Below are 23,279 nucleotides of genomic sequence, written 5' to 3'. Positions count from 1 at the left end.
CAACACTTGCCCAAATGAACACTTGTCGACCATTGCGGTCGTATCATGGTGCACTCGGCCAAGCTCTTTATTCTTGTATGTCGTTCATGAATTCAAAAATGCTTCATCCAATTGAACTGAAATTTTAAAATTAGGCTGGAATTGGTAATGTCTGGTTACCTTTTGTTTTTTTCCAATTTTGCGATGTGTCCAGAGTATGGGACTTTGATTTTTATAAAAAATGCCATTTTTCTTGAATGTCGTACAGTAACTCAAAAATGCTTCATCCAATTAATCAGAAATTTTATAATTAGGCTAGAATAGGTAATGCCTGGTTCTCTTTCGTTTTTTTTCTGATTTTTCTATATGTTGTTCTAGAGTTGTGGGACTTTGGTGTTAAAAAAATGCGTTTTTCTTGTATGTTGTACACTAATTCAAAAATGCTTCATCCGATTGAATTAAAATTTTAAAATTAGGCTGGAATTTGTAATGCCTGGTTCCCTTTCACTTTTTATTAGCTCACCTGACCTGAAAGATCAACTGAGCTATTCCCATCACTTGGCGTCCGTCGTCGTCGTCCGTTAACTTTTAACAAAAATCTTCTCCTCTGCAACTGCCAGGCCAAATGGAACGAAACCTAGCCACAATCATCCTTAGGGTATGATGTCCATGTCAGTCAACCAAGATGGCCGCCAGGGCTAAAAATAGAACATAGGGGTAAAATGCAAATATTGACTAATTTCTTGAAAACCATTGCAGATAGAGAAAATCTGACATAGGCAAAAATGTTCAGAATGTCAAAATCTACCTAAGTTCCATTTATGCCAAAATTGTCGGATGCCCTCGCAAAGGGGTTATTGCCCATAAATGATGATTTTTGGCCAATTTTAACGTTTTTGACTATTTAAGAAATAATTCATGGCAGCCATGGTTTATCAGAGATTTTAACATGGGTTGCATTGTTTGTGTAAAATTTTAATCCCGAGTGTTAGTGAGGGTTAAAATTTCGCAAATAATAATTTTCTCCTCTGAAACTACCAGGTCAAATGGAACCAATCTTGGCCACAATCATCCTTATGGTATCTATTTTTAAAATTATATCCGTAGTCCTTGACGGGCACCAACATGGCTGCCAAGGCCAAAATTTAATAGATGTATATCATGCTAAAATTGTCATATTTCTTGCATTTTATATATAAAAAAACCTGTACTCAATTTCCTTTTGTTTTCACAATTCCCTTTATTATCCAATGCTACATACTATTATGCTGCGATTGGTAAGCACCTATGTTTCCATGAAGTGCCAGCGCTGCAGGTCCAGAGCCAACTTTGCTCTTGTTCTTTCCCATTTTCATACTTAACAAGTTTTCTTTTCATGGTCTGTATGTTTATATTATTGGCAAGTGTTAACTAGAGATCAAAAGAGGTCAGGGCATCAACTTAATCGGAATAAAAATTAGCATGGTTATAAATGCCACTTGGCTAAGTACATGTAATTAAGACAATATAAAAGAAAAAACACACCTGTCATATTTTAAATTTCTCTTTAATTACCGTTATCAGTGCCAGCTAAGTAAATTAACAGTAATAATTATACCCCCGCTCCGAAGGAGAGGGGGGGTATAGTGTTTTACCTCTGTCCCTCCGTCCGTCAGTCAGTCCGTTGTTATGATATTGTAATTATTATGTTTATTTATGTTGGCCTAATTTGTGTTGTATGGCCTGATAGTTGTTTACCAAATAATCTTATAACTGTGCAGTTTAGGAATCACTGGAACAATCACAGAATGATTGGAACTTTCTAGAATGATCCTTATAAAAGATGCGTAATTTAAACTTCTACGTTATTCCAGAAACTTCCGTTGTAACTTTCCAGGATTTTCCACAATGTTCCATTATAGAGTGTTCTAGAATTTTCCATGACAACACTATATATACAGACACTAAAGTTAAACTCTCATAATTAAACTTGGACATAGACATTGATAGACATTAGTATTCATAGCATTTGGATTGACACTTTTATTCTAAAGACAACATCATACTGGATTGTGACATTAGTAGTGAACGTAATATTCAAATTGGATTCCGAAAGATTTCCGGATACAGATAAAGATAACAGATTGGACTCATATTTTGACAGTTAAGTTAACAGTAATATTTGTTTAATACCTTTTGTAAACTTTTGTATATTAAATGTTATTAAATTTTACTATTGATTTGTGTCTTTTGTTGGCTACAATTTAAAGGCGATTTCTGGCCGTAACAGAAATTGGGGGCTCGTCCGGGAGAACGAAAATATCTTATTCAAAATTTATTCAATATTTTTATTATAACTAGCCAACAAAATTCTACAAAATGGCATTTGATGCCGGTAATTTTTTGAAAACGCCAGACCTGGAGAGTTTTGATAATTTAAAGAAAGAGGAATTAGTGTTGCTTGCTAAAGAACTGAAATTAGTTTTTAAAGTATCTATGAGAAAACAAATTATAAAAAATTTGGTTATAGACAAATTAGTTGACGCAGAAATTTTAGGTAAAGAGGCTCTTGAACTTAAGGTCGAAAATATTGACGCCTTTAAATTAAAACAGCTTGAATTAGAACATGAACGCAAACTAAAAGAACTGGAAATGAATTTGAAGGAGATGGAGAAAAGAAAAGAAGATGAATTTAAATTAAAACAGGCAGAACTGAAAATGAAGGAAAGATTGGAAATGGATAAAAAGGAAAAAGAAGATGAATTTAAATTAAAAGAACTTGAAATGAGGGAAAGGCTAGAGATGGAGAAAATGAAAATTGAAATGGTCAAAGAAGAAAGCAACACTAAAGTCCAGTCGAAATCAGAATATTTTGATGCAGCAATATTTTGTGAAAAAAACAGTCGATAAATATTTTCCACAGTTTGAGAAAATTGCTCATAGTTCATTTGTAGTTTGAATTGGCCAAAGCCATATTGGACTACAATGCTACAGAGTGTTTTTGAGGGTAAGGCCGCTGAAATATACTCCGCACTTCCATCAGAAAAAAGTTCCGATTATGACACGGTGAAACAGGAAGTTTTGAAAGCTTATGAGCTAGTACCAGAAGCATATAGACAGAAATTTAGATCTTATAAAAAGTTTGATTCACAAACCTATGTGGAATTTGCTCGGGAAAAAGAAGATCTATTTGATAAATGGCTTACGTCAAAGAAAACAGATAACAATTTTGATAACCTAAGACAATTGATGTTATTAGAAGAGTTCAAACAATGTGTTCATTTAGACTTAAAAACACATTTAGACGACAAAACTGTTGAGACAATACATGATGCAGCTGTTATTTCAGATAATTATACTCTTTCACATAAAAGAAGTTTCAAGGGTCAAAATGTTAATACTTCAAGTGGAAATTACAAAAATCAAAGCACTGAGCGTACTGATAGTAAGCCTGTTGCACAGAATAAGAGTCAGTCCAGTTATAATATGTCTAGTCCAAAATTTGATACTTTTGAGAAGAAGTCACTGACTTGTGCTTATTGTAAGAAGATTGGTCACCTGATGGCTGATTGTTTTAGACTTCAGAAGAAGAATGAACGAGATAATAAGCCGAAGACCAGTGCTTGTACGACACCTTATATTACCAGTACATTGGAATGCCCTGCGCGTCAGGCTTTTAAGTCCAGTTTTTGTGATTACATGGAGGAATATAAACCCTTTATGTCTGATGGGTTTATTTCTATTGTTGATGATACCACTCTTCAGCCTATTAAGATTTTACGAGACACTGGAGCTTCTCAGTCTTTATTGTTAGAAGGTGTGTTGCCTTTGTCCGAGAAGACTTCTGTTGGTGCCTCCGTTTTGTTACAAGGTGTAGAGTTGGGTTGTATAGATGTTCCTCTCCATCGTATTTATCTGAAGTCAGATTTGATAACTGGACCAGTTATTGTGGGTGTTCGTCCTAATCTCCCTGTTGAGGGTGTTACATTATTGCTAGGAAATGATCTAGCTAGGAACAAAGTGGTTGCAGAACCAATTGTTACCAGTGAACCGGTGGTGGATGTTAAATCACCTGAAGATGATGCTGAATTGTATCCAGCTTGTGTTGTTACTAGGGCGATGGCTAGAAAACAACAAAATGAGAATTTGCAAGAAGACAAGTTTGATTACATGGACCTTTCTGACACTTTTATAGCTGATATTGAAGATCCTGGTAACTCAGAAAAGGCTATTATAAAACCACCTAGTGTTAACAAAAATGTTATTATGCCATGGCCAGATGTGAACAGCCATTCATTAGACCGAAATAATTTACTCGAAGAACAACATAAAGACCCTGAGGTTCTTCAGCTCAGCCAGAGGGCTCAACCACAGGAGGAAGCAGACAAAGTGGCCGAATGCTATTACCATCAGGACAGTATTTTAATGAGGAAGTGGAGGCCTCCTGATGCTACCCCAGAGGAGGAATGGAGAGTGATATACCAAGTGGTGGTGCCTAAAGTTTATAGACAAGAAATTATTGGTCTTGCCCATGACACCCCCTTGGCTGGACACTTAGGTATAAGGAAGACTTGCCTTAAGATCTTGCAGCATTTTTACTGGCCTAAACTTAGAAATGATGTTGCAGAATACTGCAAATCATGTCATATATGCCAGGTTGTTGGTAAACCTAACCAGAAAATACCACCAGCACCTCTTCTGCCTATTCCAGCCTTTGACGAACCTTTCAGCAGAGTTCTAATTGACTGTGTTGGACCTTTACCAAAGACCAAGACTGGAATTGCATATTTATTGACAATCATGTGTACATCTACCCGCTTTCCTGAGGCTATTCCGCTAAGAAATATCAAGACACCTACTATTGTCAAAGCACTTATCAAATTTTTCACATTAGTAGGACTTCCTAAGTCTATACAGTCCGACCAGGGATCAAATTTCATGTCAGGTCTATTTCAGCAAGTAGTGTACCAGTTAGGGATTGCTCAGTATAGATCAAGTGCGTACCATCCAGAATCTCAAGGTGCCTTAGAACGTTTTCATCAGACATTGAAGAACATGATTAGAACTTTTTGTCTTCAATTTGACAGAGACTGGGATGATGGAGTTCACTTTCTACTTTTTGCAGTCCGAGAGGCTGTTCAAGAATCCATTGGTTTTAGTCCCTTTGAGTTGGTATTTGGCCATACTGTAAGGGGACCGTTAAAATTGATTAAGGAAAAGTGGCTTACTGAACATACTGACTTGAATCTTTTAGACTATGTATCTAGATTTAAAGAAAAATTGTATACTGCTTGTCAAATTGCTCAGAAAAACTTAAAAAATGTACAGAACAAGATGAAAATATGGTATGATAAAGATGCCAGGGACAGAGTTTTTGAGCCTGGTGATAGGGTACTTGTATTTTTGCCAGTCCCTGGACATCCTTTACAGGCTAAATATTGTGGTCCTTATACAATAGAGAGTAAAATTAATGATTTGAATTATATTGTAAAAACTCCAGGTCGGCGCAAACAAAATAGAGTGTGTCATATTAATATGTTAAAACCATATTTTGAGCGTACTAATGTTCTATGTGATAGTAAACCAGTTGCCACTTTAGGCATGGTTAAATTTGAGAACAATCATGACAAACCAGATGTAATTGAACCAATTTTTAGTTGTAAAACTATGGAAGAGACAGTTAGATTGAAAAATTCAGAAATTTTGTCAAATTTAGATTCAAAACTTGCACATCTGTCTTTTGATCGTAGAGAAGAAATAAAAACTTTGGTATTTTCTTTTAAAAATCTTTTTCCAGATGTGCCAAACAAAACCACTGCTGTTTGTCATGATGTTGATGTCGGAGATGCTTGTCCAATTAAGCAACATCCTTACAGGCTCAATCCACTCAAACTTGAAGTTATGAGAAAAGAAATTAAATATATGCTTGACAATGATATTATTGAGCCGAGTAACAGTGAATGGAGCTCTCCTTGTCTCCTTGTGCCAAAACCAGATAAAACTTTTCGTTTCGTGACTGATTTCAGAAAAGTAAATTCAGTCTCAAAATCTGATTCCTATCCGATTCCAAGGATAGACGATTGTATTGACAATATTGGTCAAGCAAAATTTGTGAGCAAATTTGATTTATTGAAAGGTTATTGGCAAGTTCCATTGACACAGAGAGCTCGTGAAATATCAGCTTTTGTTACACCAAATGGCTTATTTCAATATACTGTAATGCCATTTGGCATGAAAAGTGCTCCAGCTACATTTCAAAGAATGATCAATAATGTTATAAAAGATTTAGACCGTTGTTATGCTTATATTGATGATCTTATTGTATGTAGTGATAGCTGGGAACAGCATTTAACACATTTATATGATACCTTTGATAGATTGTCAAAATCAAATTTGACTGTTAATCTTGGTAAAAGTGAATTTTGTCAGGCCACTGTTGATTATTTAGGGCATACAGTTGGCCAAGGTCAAGTAAAACCTATTATGGCTAAAGTGGAAGCTATTTCCAAATTTCCACCTCCTACAAATAGAAAACAACTTATGAGATATTTAGGCATGATTGGATTTTACAGAAAATTTTGTTCAAATTTTGCTACTGTTGTTCAACCATTGACTCATCTTTTACGGAAATATTCTAAATTTATCTGGAGCGGAAATTGTCAAAAAGCTTTTGAAAATAGCAAATCACTTTTAATTGATAGTCCAGTTCTGATTACTCCAGACTTTGAAAAACAATTTAAACTTGCCGTTGATGCAAGCGATGTAGGAATAGGAGCTGTTTTATATCAAGAGACAGATGATAATGTTGAAAAACCTATATCATATTTTTCTAAGAAATTAAATAAACATCAGAAAAATTATTCAACTATTGAAAAAGAGTGTTTTGCAATGTTGTCAGCACTTCAACATTTTGATGTATATTTGAATCCCACTGTATATCCTATTCTTGTTTATACTGATCATAATCCTCTCACCTTCATGCATAAAATGAGAAACAAGAATCAGAGGTTGACTAGGTGGAGTTTATTGTTACAGGAATATGATGTAATTGTAAAACATATTAAGGGTAAAGATAATGTAATAGCTGATGCTTTATCTAGAGCTTATTAAATCACTTTGTATATATTATGTATTTTTGTTCATATTATTCATGATAAGTTTTTGTTACACTAAAACTTCTTTTAAGGGGGGAGGTGTTATGATATTGTAATTATTATGTTTATTTATGTTGGCCTAATTTGTGTTGTATGGCCTGATAGTTGTTTACCAAATAATCTTATAACTGTGCAGTTTAGGAATCACTGGAACAATCACAGAATGATTGGAACTTTCTAGAATGATCCTTAAACTTTCCAGGATTTTCCACAATGTTCCATTATAGAGTGTTCTAGAATTTTCCATGACAACACTATATATACAGACACTAAAGTTAAACTCTCATAATTAAACTTGGACATAGACATTGATAGACATTAGTATTCATAGCATTTGGATTGACACTTTTATTCTAAAGACAACATCATACTGGATTGTGACATTAGTAGTGAACGTAATATTCAAATTGGATTCCGAAAGATTTCCGGATACAGATAAAGATAACAGATTGGACTCATATTTTGACAGTTAAGTTAACAGTAATATTTGTTTAATACCTTTTGTAAACTTTTGTATATTAAATGTTGTTAAATTTTACTATTGATTTGTGTCTTTTGTTGGCTACAATTTAAAGGCGATTTCTGGCCGTAACACCGTCCTCTGTCAGTCCATCCGTAACACTTTTTTGTAACACTTTTCTCAGCTACTATGTATTACAGCTATTAGATATTTGGTATCAAGCATCAGGTTGGGGTGCTGTACCGTGTAAGTGGTTTTCAGGTCTGGTGCTCATCTACTTCCTGTTTACAGACTTAGTACATATATTAGACATAGGGGTATTAATGAAAAATTTTCATTACACTTTTCTCAACTACTATGTATCACAGCTATTAGATATTTGGTATCAAGCATCAGGTTGGGGTGCTGTACCATGTAAACGGTTTTCAGGTCTGTCGCTCTTCTACTTCCTGTTTACAGACTTAGTACATATATTAGACATAGGGGTATTAATGAAAAATTTTCGTAAGACTTTTCTCTGCTACTATGAATCACAGCTATTTGATATTTGATATCAAGCATCAGGTTGGGGTGCTGTACTGTGTAAGCGGTTTTCAGGTCTGTCGCTCTTCAACTTCCTGTTTACGGACTTAGTACATAAATTAGACAGGGATATTAATGAAAAATTTTCGTAACACTTTTCTCAACTACTATGTATTACAGCTATTAGATATTTGTTATCAAGTATCAGGTTGGGGTGCTGTATTGTTTAAGTGGTTTTCAGGTCTGCTGCTCTTCTACTTCCTGTTTACGAACTTGCAGATCCTATAATGATATGGTTAGCGGGGGTAGACTTTTGTGAGTAATAGCTCACAGTTCATCTTGTTTAATATTTAATTCCTATCTTGAACCTGTAATAATAATGAATTAATAGAAGTTGTATCACTCAAAACTGGCAAGAGAAAAAGGAAGGCTCCTTCAACTTTCACACCAAGTGATTGGTAAGTATCAAAAATGTAAGTACACATTGATTAACTTTGGTTAAAAGTTTACGTCCGAGTTCATTTCTCAGATACTATGTGGCCTAGGATCATGTAATTTGATGTGGGGATGTAACTTTGCAAGCCTGTCAGCATCAATACCAAAATAGGTCAATTTGACCTCCATTTCATGCTTGATTGACTTTGGTTAAAGTTTACGTCCGAGTTCATTTCTCAGATACTATGTGGCCTAGGATCATGTAACTTGATGTGGGGATGTAACTTTGCGAGCCTGTCAGCATCCATACCAAAATAGGTCAATTTGACCTACATTTCATGCTTGATTGACTTTGGTTAAAGTTTACGTCGAAGTTCATTTCTTAGATACTATGTGGCCTAGGATCATATAACTTGATGTGGGAGTGTAACTTTGGGAGCCTGCAACATCCATACCAAAATTGGTCAATTTGACCTACATTTCATGCTTTTATTGACTTTGGTTAAAGTTTACATCCGAGTTCATTTCTCGGATACTTTATGACCTAGGATCGTGTCACTTGATGTGGGGATGTAACTTTGGGAGCCTGTCAGCATGCATACCAAAATAGGTCAATTTGACCTACATTTCATGCTTGATTGACTTTGGTTAAAGTTTATGTCGAGTTCATTTCTCAGTCACTATATGGTCTAGGATCATGTAATTTGACCTACATTTCATGCATAGTTGACCCTCCTTAGGTAAAGCTCTTACTTTTATGAATTATTGTGTTTTATAGGTTTGTCTTAGGTACAAAGAATGTTGCAGATGAGGCGAACTTTGTAATCATGGATTACCCTATGTTTTAGCAAGGCACATTCACTGATCATACAAGGTTAGTGCCCTGAGGGGCATTTCTAGAATTATACAGGCCCTGGAGATAGTTTTTGATTTGAAGGAGAATTCAATTTGTGTTTCTTTGGACATCTATAACAGCATCCTGTTACAATTATATCTTCTTAGGTTTTGCTCTTTTGATATAAATTACATGAGTTAAAAAGTAGTCTTAGATTTAGAGTGCACTTATTGGCAGTTATATGCATGTATTACTTTTGCTTATATAAAGAGGTTTATAGCATTGTATATGAAAATCTCTGTTAATATCGACCTACAGGGGATGCATGATGCCTTGATTTATAAAGGTAAATCTAAATTTATAAAGGTTTGTTGTTATCTTGAATTGTGTCACATTTTCTTGTTTAGGGGCTTTTTACAGCTTACTTTATGTTGTGGATTCTTGTCCATTGTTGAAAGCCGTACGGTAACCTGTAGATAAATTTTTATTTGTACTTGGAACCTTTCCAGATGACTGTCTCATTGACAATCATACCACATCCTCTATTCTTATAACTAACTTGATAAGAAAATATAAAGTGCATCTTGAAAAAAAGCCATGGGATAAATATCAAAAAGGGATGTAGCTAGTCTATATTGTTATTGATATGCTTGTATTATACGCCTTAAATCATACTTTTCCTATAGAATATTCAAAATCTGCACTTCAAACTAATGAATTACACTATACAAAGGATGTATACGACAAAAGTTTAATCACATTATCAGCTGAAGTTCTGTTCACCCATAAAACATGGACAGTTGAAGATTTGGAAATTTTCTGAAAATACTGTGTAAAATTAATATAATAGTTAATACTTGTTTCATATGACATTTTACTTGCTTGTTTGTTGTGTATAAGGTATTGTTTTTTATTTCTTTGGTCAACTCACCTTTTTGTATATTATTTTATGTATATAATTTTGTTTTGAGGACTCCCAATAGATTAGCTAAATTGTATGGGGTAATCCTCAGTTGGTAGAGTATTTTGTCTTGCTTCTACAGTTTTCAGGCATCAAATTTTTATTGTATTTATGTTCATATATATATGTAAATACTTGCATGTCCTAATGCTTAACTGGCAGGTCGAAACTTTCCTGGTTCAGTTTAAATTAAACTTAGAATTATTTATTTTTATTTGTTGTCAAATATTAAATATCCTCTGAATACAATTTTTGAAATGAAAATAAAAATTGATGATTTTTAAAAAATTAAAAGCTCAAGTTTGGAATAGTTATGTACATTAACAATTATGTACTAACTTTTAGAACCAGGAAGGTCTCAGGGAAAGTCAGATGATATAGATATTTCTTGAAACCATGAATTTGATTCCTACCCTGACTGATGAGACCAAATGGAAGCAAATTTATAGGTATATAAATTTCTAGTTTTAAGCTCACCTGACCTAAAGGGCCAAGTGAGCTATTTCTATCACTTGGCGTCCGTCGTCGTCTGTCATCGTCAGTCCTTTAACTTTTTCAAAGATCTTCTTCTCTGAAACTGCCAAGCCAAAATGGAACCAAACTTGGCCACAATCATCCTTAGGGTAACTAGTTTAAATGTTGTGAACGACATTTCTGCCGGACAACCAACATGGCTGCCAAGGCTAAAAATAGAACATAGGGGTAAAATGCAAATATTAACTGCCATCTTGGAAACTGTAACAGATTGAGAAAATCTGACAGGGTGACAAATGTTCAGATTGACAAGATCTACCTTAGTTACTTTTGAGTTAAAATTGTCGGATGGCCCCCGCATAGGGGTTATTGCATATAAAAGACTATTTTTGGCCAATTTTAATGTTTTTGGCTATTATCTAATAAGTTTTAATAGATAAAAAAAAAATTAAAAATTGCAAAAATGATCAGCAATAAAAGCTCTACAAACAAGTCATTGATCACTTAATATTAGTGTTGTCAACGGTTAACCAGTCGAACGACCGAATACCGAATACCAGAAACGCTTACCGGTTAACCGGACCTTTTTAAAATTTTAATAAAATTGATGTAAATGTGTACTGAAATCATTAGTAAATAATGTGAAATGATTGTACGAATTGATTGGTACTTGATTAGACAGATCAATTGTTCAGTTTATTGATTAATCTTGTTAACCTTGAAAACATTTAAATTTTATTACTTAATTAGCACATAGACAACTTGTCTGTCAGCTCCGGGCAAGTATAATGTAAACATAATTAGCATATTAAGTTTATTTTGAACAGTTGTAAGCTGAACATGCTGAATAAATTTTACGATTTAGTTTATTTCTTCACTTTGACTTTATATTGTGTGTGCGTACATGTAAATATGCCACCTCCGTCATCTAAGGCTTGGTCTTTTTTTAAACGTAATGCCGACTCCAAAATAGTGAAATGCAAACTATGTGAAATGGAATTAGTCTATACTGGTGGTACAAGTAATATGCTGAATCATCTGAAGTTAAAGCATCCCAATGACTTTTCTGAAACGCCTGAGAAAGTTAAGCAGTCATCGGTTTTAGACTTTGTTCAGACACCCAAATCTAGAAGATTTTCGTCTACTCAATCTGAACTAATAACAAATTCAATAGTGGATATGATTATATTGGATTACCTACCCATTCGCATTGTTGAGGGAAAAGGATTTTCAAAACTTATGTCGATAATAGCTCCAGAATTTAAAATTCCGTCTAGAAATACTATAAAATCCAGAATAGAAAAGTCATATAGTGACAAAAAAGAGAGTTTGATTAAAGAGTTAAATCTCATTGACAGCGTATCCCTTACTTCTGATACATGGACATCGAATGCTACAAAAAGCTTTTTAACAGTCCAGAACATCACGTTGACAAAGACTGGAATTTACAGTCAAATGTGCTTGTTACTCGTGAAATGCCTGAACGCCATACAGGCGAAAATCTTGCTGAACGACTGAAATCTACAATTTCAGAGTTTGAATTGGACGGTAAAATTGTGAGTTCTGTACATGACAATGCTAGGAACATGAATTGTGCATCAGAGAAATGTGACTTTGACGATATGAGATGCTTTGGTCATACCATTCAGCTTTGCATTAAACCATGCTTGGAAATACCCGCTATTGCCAAACTTACTTCACATGCTCGTAAGTTAGTGGGACATTTCAAGCATTCAACTACAATAACTGCAGAAATGAGGAAAAGACAAAAGTTGTTCGGACTAAGACAGAACGAACTTATACAAGACGTAGTTACGAGATGGAATTCGACTCAGCTAATGATTGAACGCCTATGTGAACAACGCAGAGTTATTACGGATGTAATGCTAGATACAACTGTTACTAAGAAATGTGACACACATATGCTTCTCAAAGATCATGAGTGGGATTATCTGGTTGAAATTTCCGCAGTATTGAAGCAAATGTCTCATGTTACAACATACATGTGTCTGGAAAAGGACGTATCAGCCTCTGTAATGCTTCCTATTGTCAACGGACTCTTAAAAAAACACCTAAAAAACTCTGAAGAGGATAGTGCTCTTGCGCATAAAATGAAAGCAAGTATTTCAGAAGAACTCATCACCCGCTTTAAACCGTATGACATTGAAACTGCATCTACACAGCATGCTTTAGCGTCCTTACTTGATCCGAGGCATAGAACACTTAACTTTTTCTCCCCAGAACAAAAAAAAGTCGCCATTGAAATGTTAGAGTCCAAGTTAGACGATGTGCCATTAAAGCCCGCAGTTAAAACGTCATAAAAAAACCTTGGAACTGAAGTTGACAAGCAACCAGCCAAGAAACAAAGAGTCCAACGATCTTTGGACTTTCTTTTGTTTGACACCGACGAAGATACGTCCTTTCAAGATGAATCGGAAATGTCCTTATACATCAAGGAGCGTGCTGTGCAAGATTCAAACCCACTCGAGTGGTGCAAAGAAAATAATTGTAAATTCCCCAGACTCTTTGTGTTAGCTAGACAATATTTAAGTATTCCTGCTACCTCTGTTCCGTCAGAACGAATCTTTTCATGCGCGGGTCTCATTGTTACTAAACTGAGAAATCGACTATCTTCCTCTGTGATCGACCAGATAATATTCCTGAATAAAAACTATGTACCCGAGGAAAAATGTGAATAACTCTTCTTTCGTTCTTTCTAAATGTACATACTTATAAATTTGTTTTTTTTTGTAATTTATTACATATTGAAATCCTAATTGTGTTAGTGTTTGCATTATTGTGTTATAATACCCTGGGATAAATGTCAATTTATTGTATCATAAAACCAGTCATTCGTGAAGTACTTTGTATAAGACTTTGAACATCAACCTAACTACCGGTTAACCGGTTAATCGGTCGAACGATTATTCGGTTAACCGGTTAGGCATAATTGTTCAATTTGACAACACTACTTAATATGAAGATTTTGTTTGAGAAATGAAATACACGTAATTGTAAATACTAAGATTGGTGAGATCAAAGAGTATCATAGAAAATAAGTGAATTTTTACAGATCTGAGCTAGGACTTAAGGGTTCAGAGCTAAAAGGGGCTAAAACGGACTTCTCTTTTTTTTTCATGAAATTTTTATTTTTCATCTTATTTTCATTTTGATTTTTTCATTGTTTTCCTTATGAACTTCTGCACTGATAGAGTCTCGAAGGATTTAACGTAGCTTGTACCGTTTCCGAGCTATTTGGGGCGAAAGTGGTGCTCAATCCCAAAAAACAAACTTTTTTATTTCTCGTCCAATTTCAAAGGTTTTTTTTTTCTTTAGAGTCCTTATGAAATTTCCAACAGAGAATTTTAGCTAGGACTTGCAGTTTTTCCAACCTATTAAGGGCCAAAGTGGTGCTTTTTAGTACTAATGAAATTTCTGTGTCCAGCAAATTACTGTGTCAAACATATTATTGTGTCCACTTTAGAAGTGTGTCAACACTTGTCGATCATTGCGGTCATATCATGGTGCACTCGGCCAAGCTCTTTATTCTTGTATGTCGTTCATGAATTCAAAAATGCTTCATCCAATTGAACTGAAATTTTAAAATTAGGCTGGAATTGGTAATGTCTGGTTACCTTTTTTTTTCCAATTTTGCGATGTGTCCAGAGTTATGGGACTTTGATTTTTAAAAAAATGCCATATTTCTTGAATGTCGTACAGTAACTCAAAAATGCTTCATCTGATTAATCCGAAAATTTTAAAGAGAAAAGATTCCTGCATGGGATGATATAGTTTTTTGACAGAGAGTTTTATTCCAAAGTACAGAAATTTTGCTCTAAAAGTTGGGTAATTTTTGTTTTTATAGAAATCTACCGCAGAATTTTTCACTTCATGACGCAATTTCACGCCTACCAATCTCTCTCATTCACCACCAAATGTGATGCAAAGAAATTAATGAGAGAGACATCCGGAGCTGAATGAGAGAGATACATTTTAGATCAATTAGAGGTAAGTGTGTAAATTAAAACCTCTTACTCAAATTGTTTTAAAAATCAGAGAATGCTATTCTGTGGCAAATTCATTTCTCTATACTATCACGTGAAATGACTGTTTCAAGTTTCAGTTATACATCAAAACCTGAAATCGTCTTTCTGGAGACCTTAATTATCATGTTTACCTGAATCAGTCGACAATGCAAAAGCAATGCGGTGTCTGCCTTTTTGATTTTTCTCTATTTTCGGTATAACTTTACCATTTGCATCTCAATTTGTAAAAATAGAGGAAGAATACCTGGAGTGTTTTTTATAATATGGTTTTATTTTTCCAATGGTGTATATGATCAGTATTTTCAAATTTGCTCATTGATAAAGGTAACTTTTGCATGAATGGTGACTTGGCTTAGAACGGCATAGGCATGAATAAAAAACGGTCATAATACAAGACACAAATTCACTGTGGTCACCTCAAGTTTTTCAACAGGGTATCAAGCTCTGAATGACCCCGACAAGATTTAAAAAAAATATATATCGAACAGTATAACACATTAGTTTGTCACAACATCAACAAACATACAAAATAGAACTACTAAATGTACCCATGGCCAATATTTTCCTGCCTTTGAACTGGTGCATATGCATGCGAGGGGTTAGACAGATGTGGCCTTTGGAAAAATAAATCCATACTATAAAAATTCGTTAAGGTTCCATGGAATCAGTGATAACATGTAACTCTTAATTTGTTGATCTTCAAAAACTGTCCTGAAGAAAAATGTTCCCCACCTCATAATACTTAATAAGAGTCTCTGATGACGGAAAGATTTACAACAGACTGTACCAGAATGTAAATTGACAAAAAATAAGTCTTATTATCAATCAATTTTGGAAAAATCTATATTGTTGTTAAATTTTGATAAAAACACTGTACTTTTATCACTAAAAGCTTTGGTACTAGTTTCAGTTAGTTTCATGAAGGTTTGATATAAATATTGATAATTAAAAACTTTAACAATACACTACCCTTTAATGTGAAATGCAAAAAAAAAAAATTAAAAAAAAAACAAACCTAAGTCCATTTATCAGTACATTGTGGAAAAATAGATAAATATTTTTAGGTACAATTTCTTGATCATAAAGGTGCCTCGATCCAATTTAGAAGGAATTCCAAAGAGACATGCCGATAAAGTAAACGATGTTTAAAGAACTTTAACTACAGACTGAACCTAAATGTAAAGTGCAAAAAACTTATTCCAATTACCAGTGAAATTCAGAAAGAAAATCTTTTTTTTTTTCTCAAAATTTAGTTTTGAAACATGCTATTTCTCTTGATCATGAAGAAGCTGCTATCCAAGTTTCAAATGATTTGATTAAGATTTGATGAAGTCATTGATGTTTGAATTTTTTTTTAACCATAGCGTGTACAAAATATGATGTGCAATATACTGTCCATTTGCCAATAAAATTCAGAAAAAATAATAAAACTTTTTTTTCTCTCAAAATATTGTTATAGATAGTGCCTCCTCAACATAAAGTCACTGTCTAAATTTCAAATGATTTCATAATGATTTGATTAAGTTATTAATGTTTAAAGGAATTTAAACACAGGGTGTACCAGATGTTGATCATCACAACGCCGACGACGACGACGAAATTAAGGAGCGCTACGTCTCGCCTTCATGACTTTTGTTGCAGGCGGGACGGACAAAAATTGCTCTTGGTAATCTTCCTCTATTTTGATAAATTACATGAAAATGGTAACTTTATTATCAGAAAATAGAGAAAATCAAAAAGGCAGACATCGCATTGCTTTCGCAATGTCGACTGAACCAGGTAAACATGATAATTAAGGTCCCCAGAAAGACAATTTCAGGTTTTGATGAATAACTGAAACTTGAAACAGTCATTTCACATGATAATTGTCGAACACTTTGATATAAGCATAAAGAAATTTGTTGTCCTCTCATGCACCACCACTTTTCTCCTGCATCACCACTAGTTCTCATGCATCACCACTAACTTCAAAGAATGATTGAGAGAAAACGGATAGAGTCTGACACTTGATATGACATGGTAGTGATACCTTGCTGGTAAACTTTCTACAACAGTGAAATTGGTAAGATAAGATTAGATTAACATTGATTTCTGGACAATTGTTTGACTTTTTTTCTTGTATTTCCATTGACATGTTTGTAGGAGAAAACGTCTTACGTTGTCAGTTTTGTGTTTACATGCAAGCAATGAATACCAACGTATAGAGAAATGAATTTGCCACAGAATAGCATTCTCTGATTTTTAAAACAAATTGAATAAGGGGTCTTAATTTACGTACTTACCTCTAATTGATCTAAAATTTATCTCTCTCATTCAGCACCGGGTGTCTCTCTCATTAATTTCTTTGCATCACATTTGGTGGTGAATGAGAGAGATTGGTAGGCGTGAATTTGGGAACACTCTATTTTTCCCAAAAATATTTCATACTTTAAAATTATATGACTGAAAAGAGGAAACTTCGAGGCATCCTATGATATATTTTTCTTTAAATTTAGTTGAATATTTAGTTCAAAAATATATAATGAAAAGTTCAGTTTTTGAACCCCAAAAATTTGATGTAAATTTCCGTTAGTGGGGTCACGTCAGTAAAACTAAAATCACACTGTAAATATTCTCACCTGCATAAATTTTATATGGTTACAAAGCCAATATTAAGAGCTTTATCCAGGTTAAATTTCATAATAGTAGTGTGGAATTTAACAGGTAAACTAACCAGTTAAAGTTACGCAATTTTCTTGATTTCTAGTATTCCGCCGCTCGTTAATCATCGATAACTTCAATTGTTTATTGGAAGGTTTCTTGACATTTTTACGACCTCTTTTCACAAGAAAACTACCCCTCATGCCTTTATTATTTTTCTAAAATTAGGATTTTATTGTTATGCGAAAGAAAATTTAATCTTGCAAATCAGTAATAAATCAGCTTCCCTGCATAATTTTTAGAATAATTTTATGATGAGTAAATCAAAAGTTATAGGTGAAAGTTTGAGACACGACGTAGAAAATTTACTGTTGTATCATAGAAATACTGAGAGATTCAAATCCCAATCGTTTTATATTGATCCCAGTTAAAATCAAATACTTAAAATATGCAGAATCCACATAGAGCCACAGATTAAAATGTCTTTAACAATTTTAAATAAAATGTAAAACAGTCAATAAATTTTAAACATGACTTAAAATGAAAACAAATTCATGCAATGAGAGAAATAGAAGGAAACATAATGAATATAGAATCAATATAAACATGCTCATATCAAATAAGAAATATAAATTACTTAAAATAATTATCAGCCATCATTGAACTTACGTACTATGGGGTTCATGGAAGTAGGAAATTTAATTTCAATGTTACAATAGACATATAATTTACATTTAAATATATTAAGTTCAAATCTGTATTTTGCCTTAAACGCATGAAACTACTTACAAGATTTACAGATCCAATACGTTTGTTTGGGCACACATTTCAGATGGACACATTTGCAGATGGTGCCACTCTAGACAGCAATCACATGCCAGAGTTTCCTTAACACCAAGTTTTTGTTTACAAGCAAAACAATCCCATTCATGATGCTCCTTATTCTGAATCATCAATTCTTTTAACAATAACCAGCCATCGTCAGTTAAGATGTTTGCGTATTCTTAGTGTGTTTGGCATTTTCATCTAAAATTTTGTAGGATACATGTCCATATAGTCACTAAACATCAGGCTAGTCTATCAATTGAATGATTTTATATTTCGACATAATGATTTTTTTGGGTCAAAGTCAATGCACCATTCACGGGATTTATTCCAAGACCGAAATTTGGAAATTCGTATACGTTTCATCTATATGGCAGTTCGTACTAGGAGCCCTGGGACTCGCCGTACGAATTGTTCGTACGGAGAGCCACTTGCATGAAAAAATTGACATGAATTCGAGTAATCAGTAAATCTGAACATAGATAATAAATCTATGATCTGAAGTTTTTTTTTATGATTTTACTGTTTCTTGTAACATCAACGAGAACTTACAATCTCCACGTAGGACATACCAAGTACGCTTTTGCTGTGTTTTTTTTACAATAATTGTGCAGTATATAGTCAAATTTAATAAAAAAAAAAATGAAAACTAAAATAAGACAACAAAAACTTTTAAAATGTCTGACCTGTAACGTATCCTTTCTGGGGGTGTTGTTGTTCTGTAAATTCCTCCACTGGCTGGAGAAACACTGCATAAAATTTGGCAACTATCTATTAAAATCTAAAACTGAGAATGTAGGGCAAGCAGGATGATCCCTACTAGAGTCTCATTTAATACCAAAATGTCTATAGTTCACAGAATATGATCATCTTAGTTCACTTAAAATGGATGTTCAGTATTTTGCTACGGGTAACGTGAAGTGCATAGCAAAGTCCTCTACTGATTTCTTCAGGGGTGTTAATTACGGTGTCCTTTAGGAGTCATTATATGTAACACGCTTGTTGTTTAAATGCGTATGAATTTTTGACATTTCAATTTTCATTTTTGCGTCCGATGACCCTAAAAATCCATAAATGTATTGTACACTTCATTAGATTTAAACAAATATATTGCGAGCCTTCTTTTGAACTGCATGATTTTGAATTTTGTTTCTCTTACCCCTTTTGGGTCAATTCCAAGGATTCTGAAACGGGGATTACATATGAAGAAAGCCTTCTCATTTTCCTAGTAATTTTTAGCAATACCATTTTTTTAGAACACGACAAAAGTCTTAACTGGTTTATTTTTCAGATCTCAAAAATATATTTTCTTTTAAATTTTACATGTTACTATCCATTGAAAATGGACAGTCATATAGGATACTTAAAAATACTTTGTCGTCGCCGTTGTCTGGACAAATTAGTTTTTTTTTCAAGAATCTGAATGACACCCCCCCCCCACCCCCCTCCTCCTTCTTTCCGGCACTTTTAATCTTAAAAAAAGATAAATGAAAATATAACAACAGCAAATAAGCAAATAAATAAAATAAATAAAAACAAAACGAAAAAACAAAATCTAAGCAAAATACAACAAAAAACAAACACACAGTGCCCAGTCCCCTTTCTTTGCTTTCAAAGTAAGTAAGTCCCTTATAGAACTGAAATTTTAAAAAAAATGATTTACTTTAGAAATGAAAGATTGTTTGAGATGTGTTGTATTAACTTCGATATTTTTTTGGTAGGGGTGTGCCATTTTTGCCTCAAAAAACGTACCCATTTTAATATAACATTCACTGAAATTCAGTACCTATAGTTATATAAATATTTAAGAAAGAATGACCTATACTTATATACAATATTTAAAATATGACGTCAAAACGTTATTGCAGATCAAACCAGGAGACAAATTTCCGGGGTTCATTTGGGAACTTATTTGAAAGGTGAACTTTCAAATGAATTGATTAAATTTAATATAATAATTGACCATTAATAATGTAACATTCTCAATAGCATATTTATATATCAAACTCTGACCCTGTAAACTTGATTGTTGTTTTTCGTTTATTTTTTCTATGTATTTCATGTTTTAGATAGTATTATGTATTTGTATTTGTTTTGTTATCTTGTGATTATCATTGGACTATAATTGTCTATGTTCTTTATGTTGTGAACTTGTTTGTTTTGCGTTGACCCTCTTTTGGGTGTATGATGCAATAAAATTATTCTTATTCTTATTCTTATTCTTATATGATATGTAGATCATACCCCAAATCAATATACAGTTATCCAACGTAAATGCATTATTTATCCCGTAACAATAATAATACTGTGACCTATAGACATGGTGTCAGAGTCAATCTATCACAGTCAGATGATTTATCCTGTAACAATAATGATACCTTGACCAATAGAAATGGCGTCAGAGTCAATCTATCACAGTCAGATGATTTATCCTGTACCACTAGTGATACTGTGGCCAAAAGACATAGTGTCAGAATCAATCTATCACAGTCAGATGATTTATCCTATAACAATAATGATACTGTGACCTGTAGACATAGTGTCAGAATCAATCTATCACAGTCCGATGATTTATCCTAAAACAATAGTGATACCTTGACCAAAAGAAATGGTGTCAGAGTCAATCTATCACAGTCAGATGATTTATCCCGTAATCATAATGACACTGTGACCTATAGACATGGTGTCAGAGTCGATCTATCAGTCAGATTATTTATCCCGTAACAATAATGATACTGTGACCTATAGACATGGTGTCAGAGTCAATCTATCACAGTCAGATGATTTATCCTATAACAATAATGATACCTTGACCAATAGAAATGGCGTCAGAGTAAATATGTCACAGTCAGATGATTTATCCTGTACCACTAGTGGTACTTTGGCCAATAGACATAGTGTCAGAGTCAATCTATCACAGTCAGATTATTTATCCCGTAACAATAATGATACTGTGACCTATAGACATGGTGTCAGAGTCAATCTATCACAGTCAGATGATTTATCCTGTAACAATAATGATAATGTGACCTATAGACATAGTGTCAGAATCAATCTATCACAGTCAGATGATTTATCCTATAACAATAATGATACTGTGACCTGTAGACATAGTGTCAGAATCAATCTATCACAGTCCGATGATTTATCCTGTAACAATAGTGATACCTTGACCAAAAGAAATGGTGTCAGAGTCAATCTATCACAGTCAGATGATTTATCCCGTAATAATAATGACACTGTGACCTATAGACATGGTGTCAGAGTCGATCTATCAGTCAGATTATTTATCCCGTAACAATAATGATACTGTGACCTATAGACATGGTGTCAGAGTCAATCTATCACAGTCAGATGATTTATCCTATAACAATAATGATACCTTGACCAATAGAAATGGCGTCAGAGTAAATATGTCACAGTCAGATGATTTATCCTGTACCACTAGTGGTACTTTGGCCAATAGACATAGTGTCAGAGTCAATCTATCACAGTCAGATGATTTATCCCGTAACAATAATGACACTGTGACCTATAAACATGGTGTCAGAGTCAATCTATCACTGTCAGATGATTTATCCCGTAATAATAATCATACTGTGACCTATAGACATTGTGTCAGAGTCAATCTATCACAGTCAGATTATTTATCCCGTAACAATAATGATACTCTGACCTATGGACATGGTGTCAGAGTCAATCTATCACAGTCAGATGATTTATCCTGTAACAATAATGATACCTTGACCAATAGAAATGGCGTCAGAGTAAATCTATCACAGTCAGATGATTTATCCTGTACCACTAGTTGTACTGTGGCCAATAGACACAGTGTCAGAGTCAATCTATCACAGTCATATGATTTATCTTGTAACAATAATGATACTGTCACCTATAGACATGATGTCAGAAACAATCTATCACAGCCAGATGATTTATCCTATAACAATAATGATACTGTGACCAATAGAAATGGTGTCAGAGTCAATCTATCACAGTCAGATGATTTATTCCGTAATAATAACGATACTGTGACCTATAGACATGGTGTCAGAGTCAATCTATCACAGTCAGATTATTTATCCCGTAACAATAATGACACTGTGACCTATAGACATGGTGTCAGAGTCAATCTATCACAGTCAGATGATTTATCCTGTAACAATAATGATAATGTGACCTATAGACATAGTGTCAGAATCAATCTATCACAGTCAGATGATTTATCCTATAACAATAATGATACTGTGACCTGTAGACATAGTGTCAGAATCAATCTATCACAGTCCGATGATTTATCCTGTAACAATAGTGATACCTTGACCAAAAGAAATGGTGTCAGAGTCAATCTATCACAGTCAGATGATTTATCCCGTAATAATAATGACACTGTGACCTATAGACATGGTTTCAGAGTCGATCTATCAGTCAGATTATTTATCCCGTAACAATAATGATACTGTGACCTATAGACATGGTGTCAGAGTCAATCTATCACAGTCAGATGATTTATCCTATAACAATAATGATACCTTGACCAATAGAAATGGCGTCAGAGTAAATATGTCACAGTCAGATGATTTATCCTGTACCACTAGTGGTACTTTGGCCAATAGACATAGTGTCAGAGTCAATATATCACAGTCAGATGATTTATCCCGTGACAATAATGATACTGTGACCTATAAACATGGTGTCAGAGTCAATCTATCACTGTCATATGATTTATCCCGTAATAATAATCATACTGTGACCTATAGACATTGTGTCAGAGTCAATCTATCACAGTCAGATTATTTATCCCGTAACAATAATGATACTCTGACCTATGGACATGGTGTCAGAGTCAGTCTATCACAGTCAGATGATTTATCCTGTAACAATAATGATACCTTGACCAATAGAAATGGCGTCAGAGTAAATCTATCACAGTAAGATGATTTATCCTGTACCACTAGTTGTACTGTGG

At 33.9% G+C, this 23,279-nt stretch overlaps 1 protein-coding gene across 6 annotated transcripts in view; it reads left to right on the top strand.

Annotated features, from left to right (window-relative positions):
* LOC143072799 (uncharacterized) overlaps positions 1–14,945 on the top strand; it is a 41,887-nt gene extending 26,942 nt beyond the window's left edge. The window contains exons 7-8 of one of the 6 annotated variants that reach the window (XM_076247898.1): positions 8,486–8,552; positions 9,308–10,346. In XM_076247898.1, coding sequence (XP_076104013.1) covers positions 8,486–8,552; positions 9,308–9,377 — 137 coding nt within the window. In that variant the 3' untranslated portion in view covers positions 9,378–10,346. Of the gene's footprint in view, positions 1–1,832; positions 7,651–8,485; positions 8,568–9,307; positions 10,347–14,664 lie in introns of those variants that run through there. The other 5 variants (XM_076247901.1, XM_076247899.1, XM_076247903.1 and 2 more) reach the window with 5 other exon arrangements.
* The last annotated feature ends 8,334 nt before the right edge of the window (positions 14,946–23,279 follow it).

Source organism: Mytilus galloprovincialis, chromosome 4 (assembly GCF_965363235.1).
Source record: "Mytilus galloprovincialis chromosome 4, xbMytGall1.hap1.1, whole genome shotgun sequence".
Classification (NCBI taxonomy): domain Eukaryota; kingdom Metazoa; phylum Mollusca; class Bivalvia; order Mytilida; family Mytilidae; genus Mytilus; species Mytilus galloprovincialis.
This window is presented reverse-complemented; position numbering and strand designations above follow the sequence as displayed.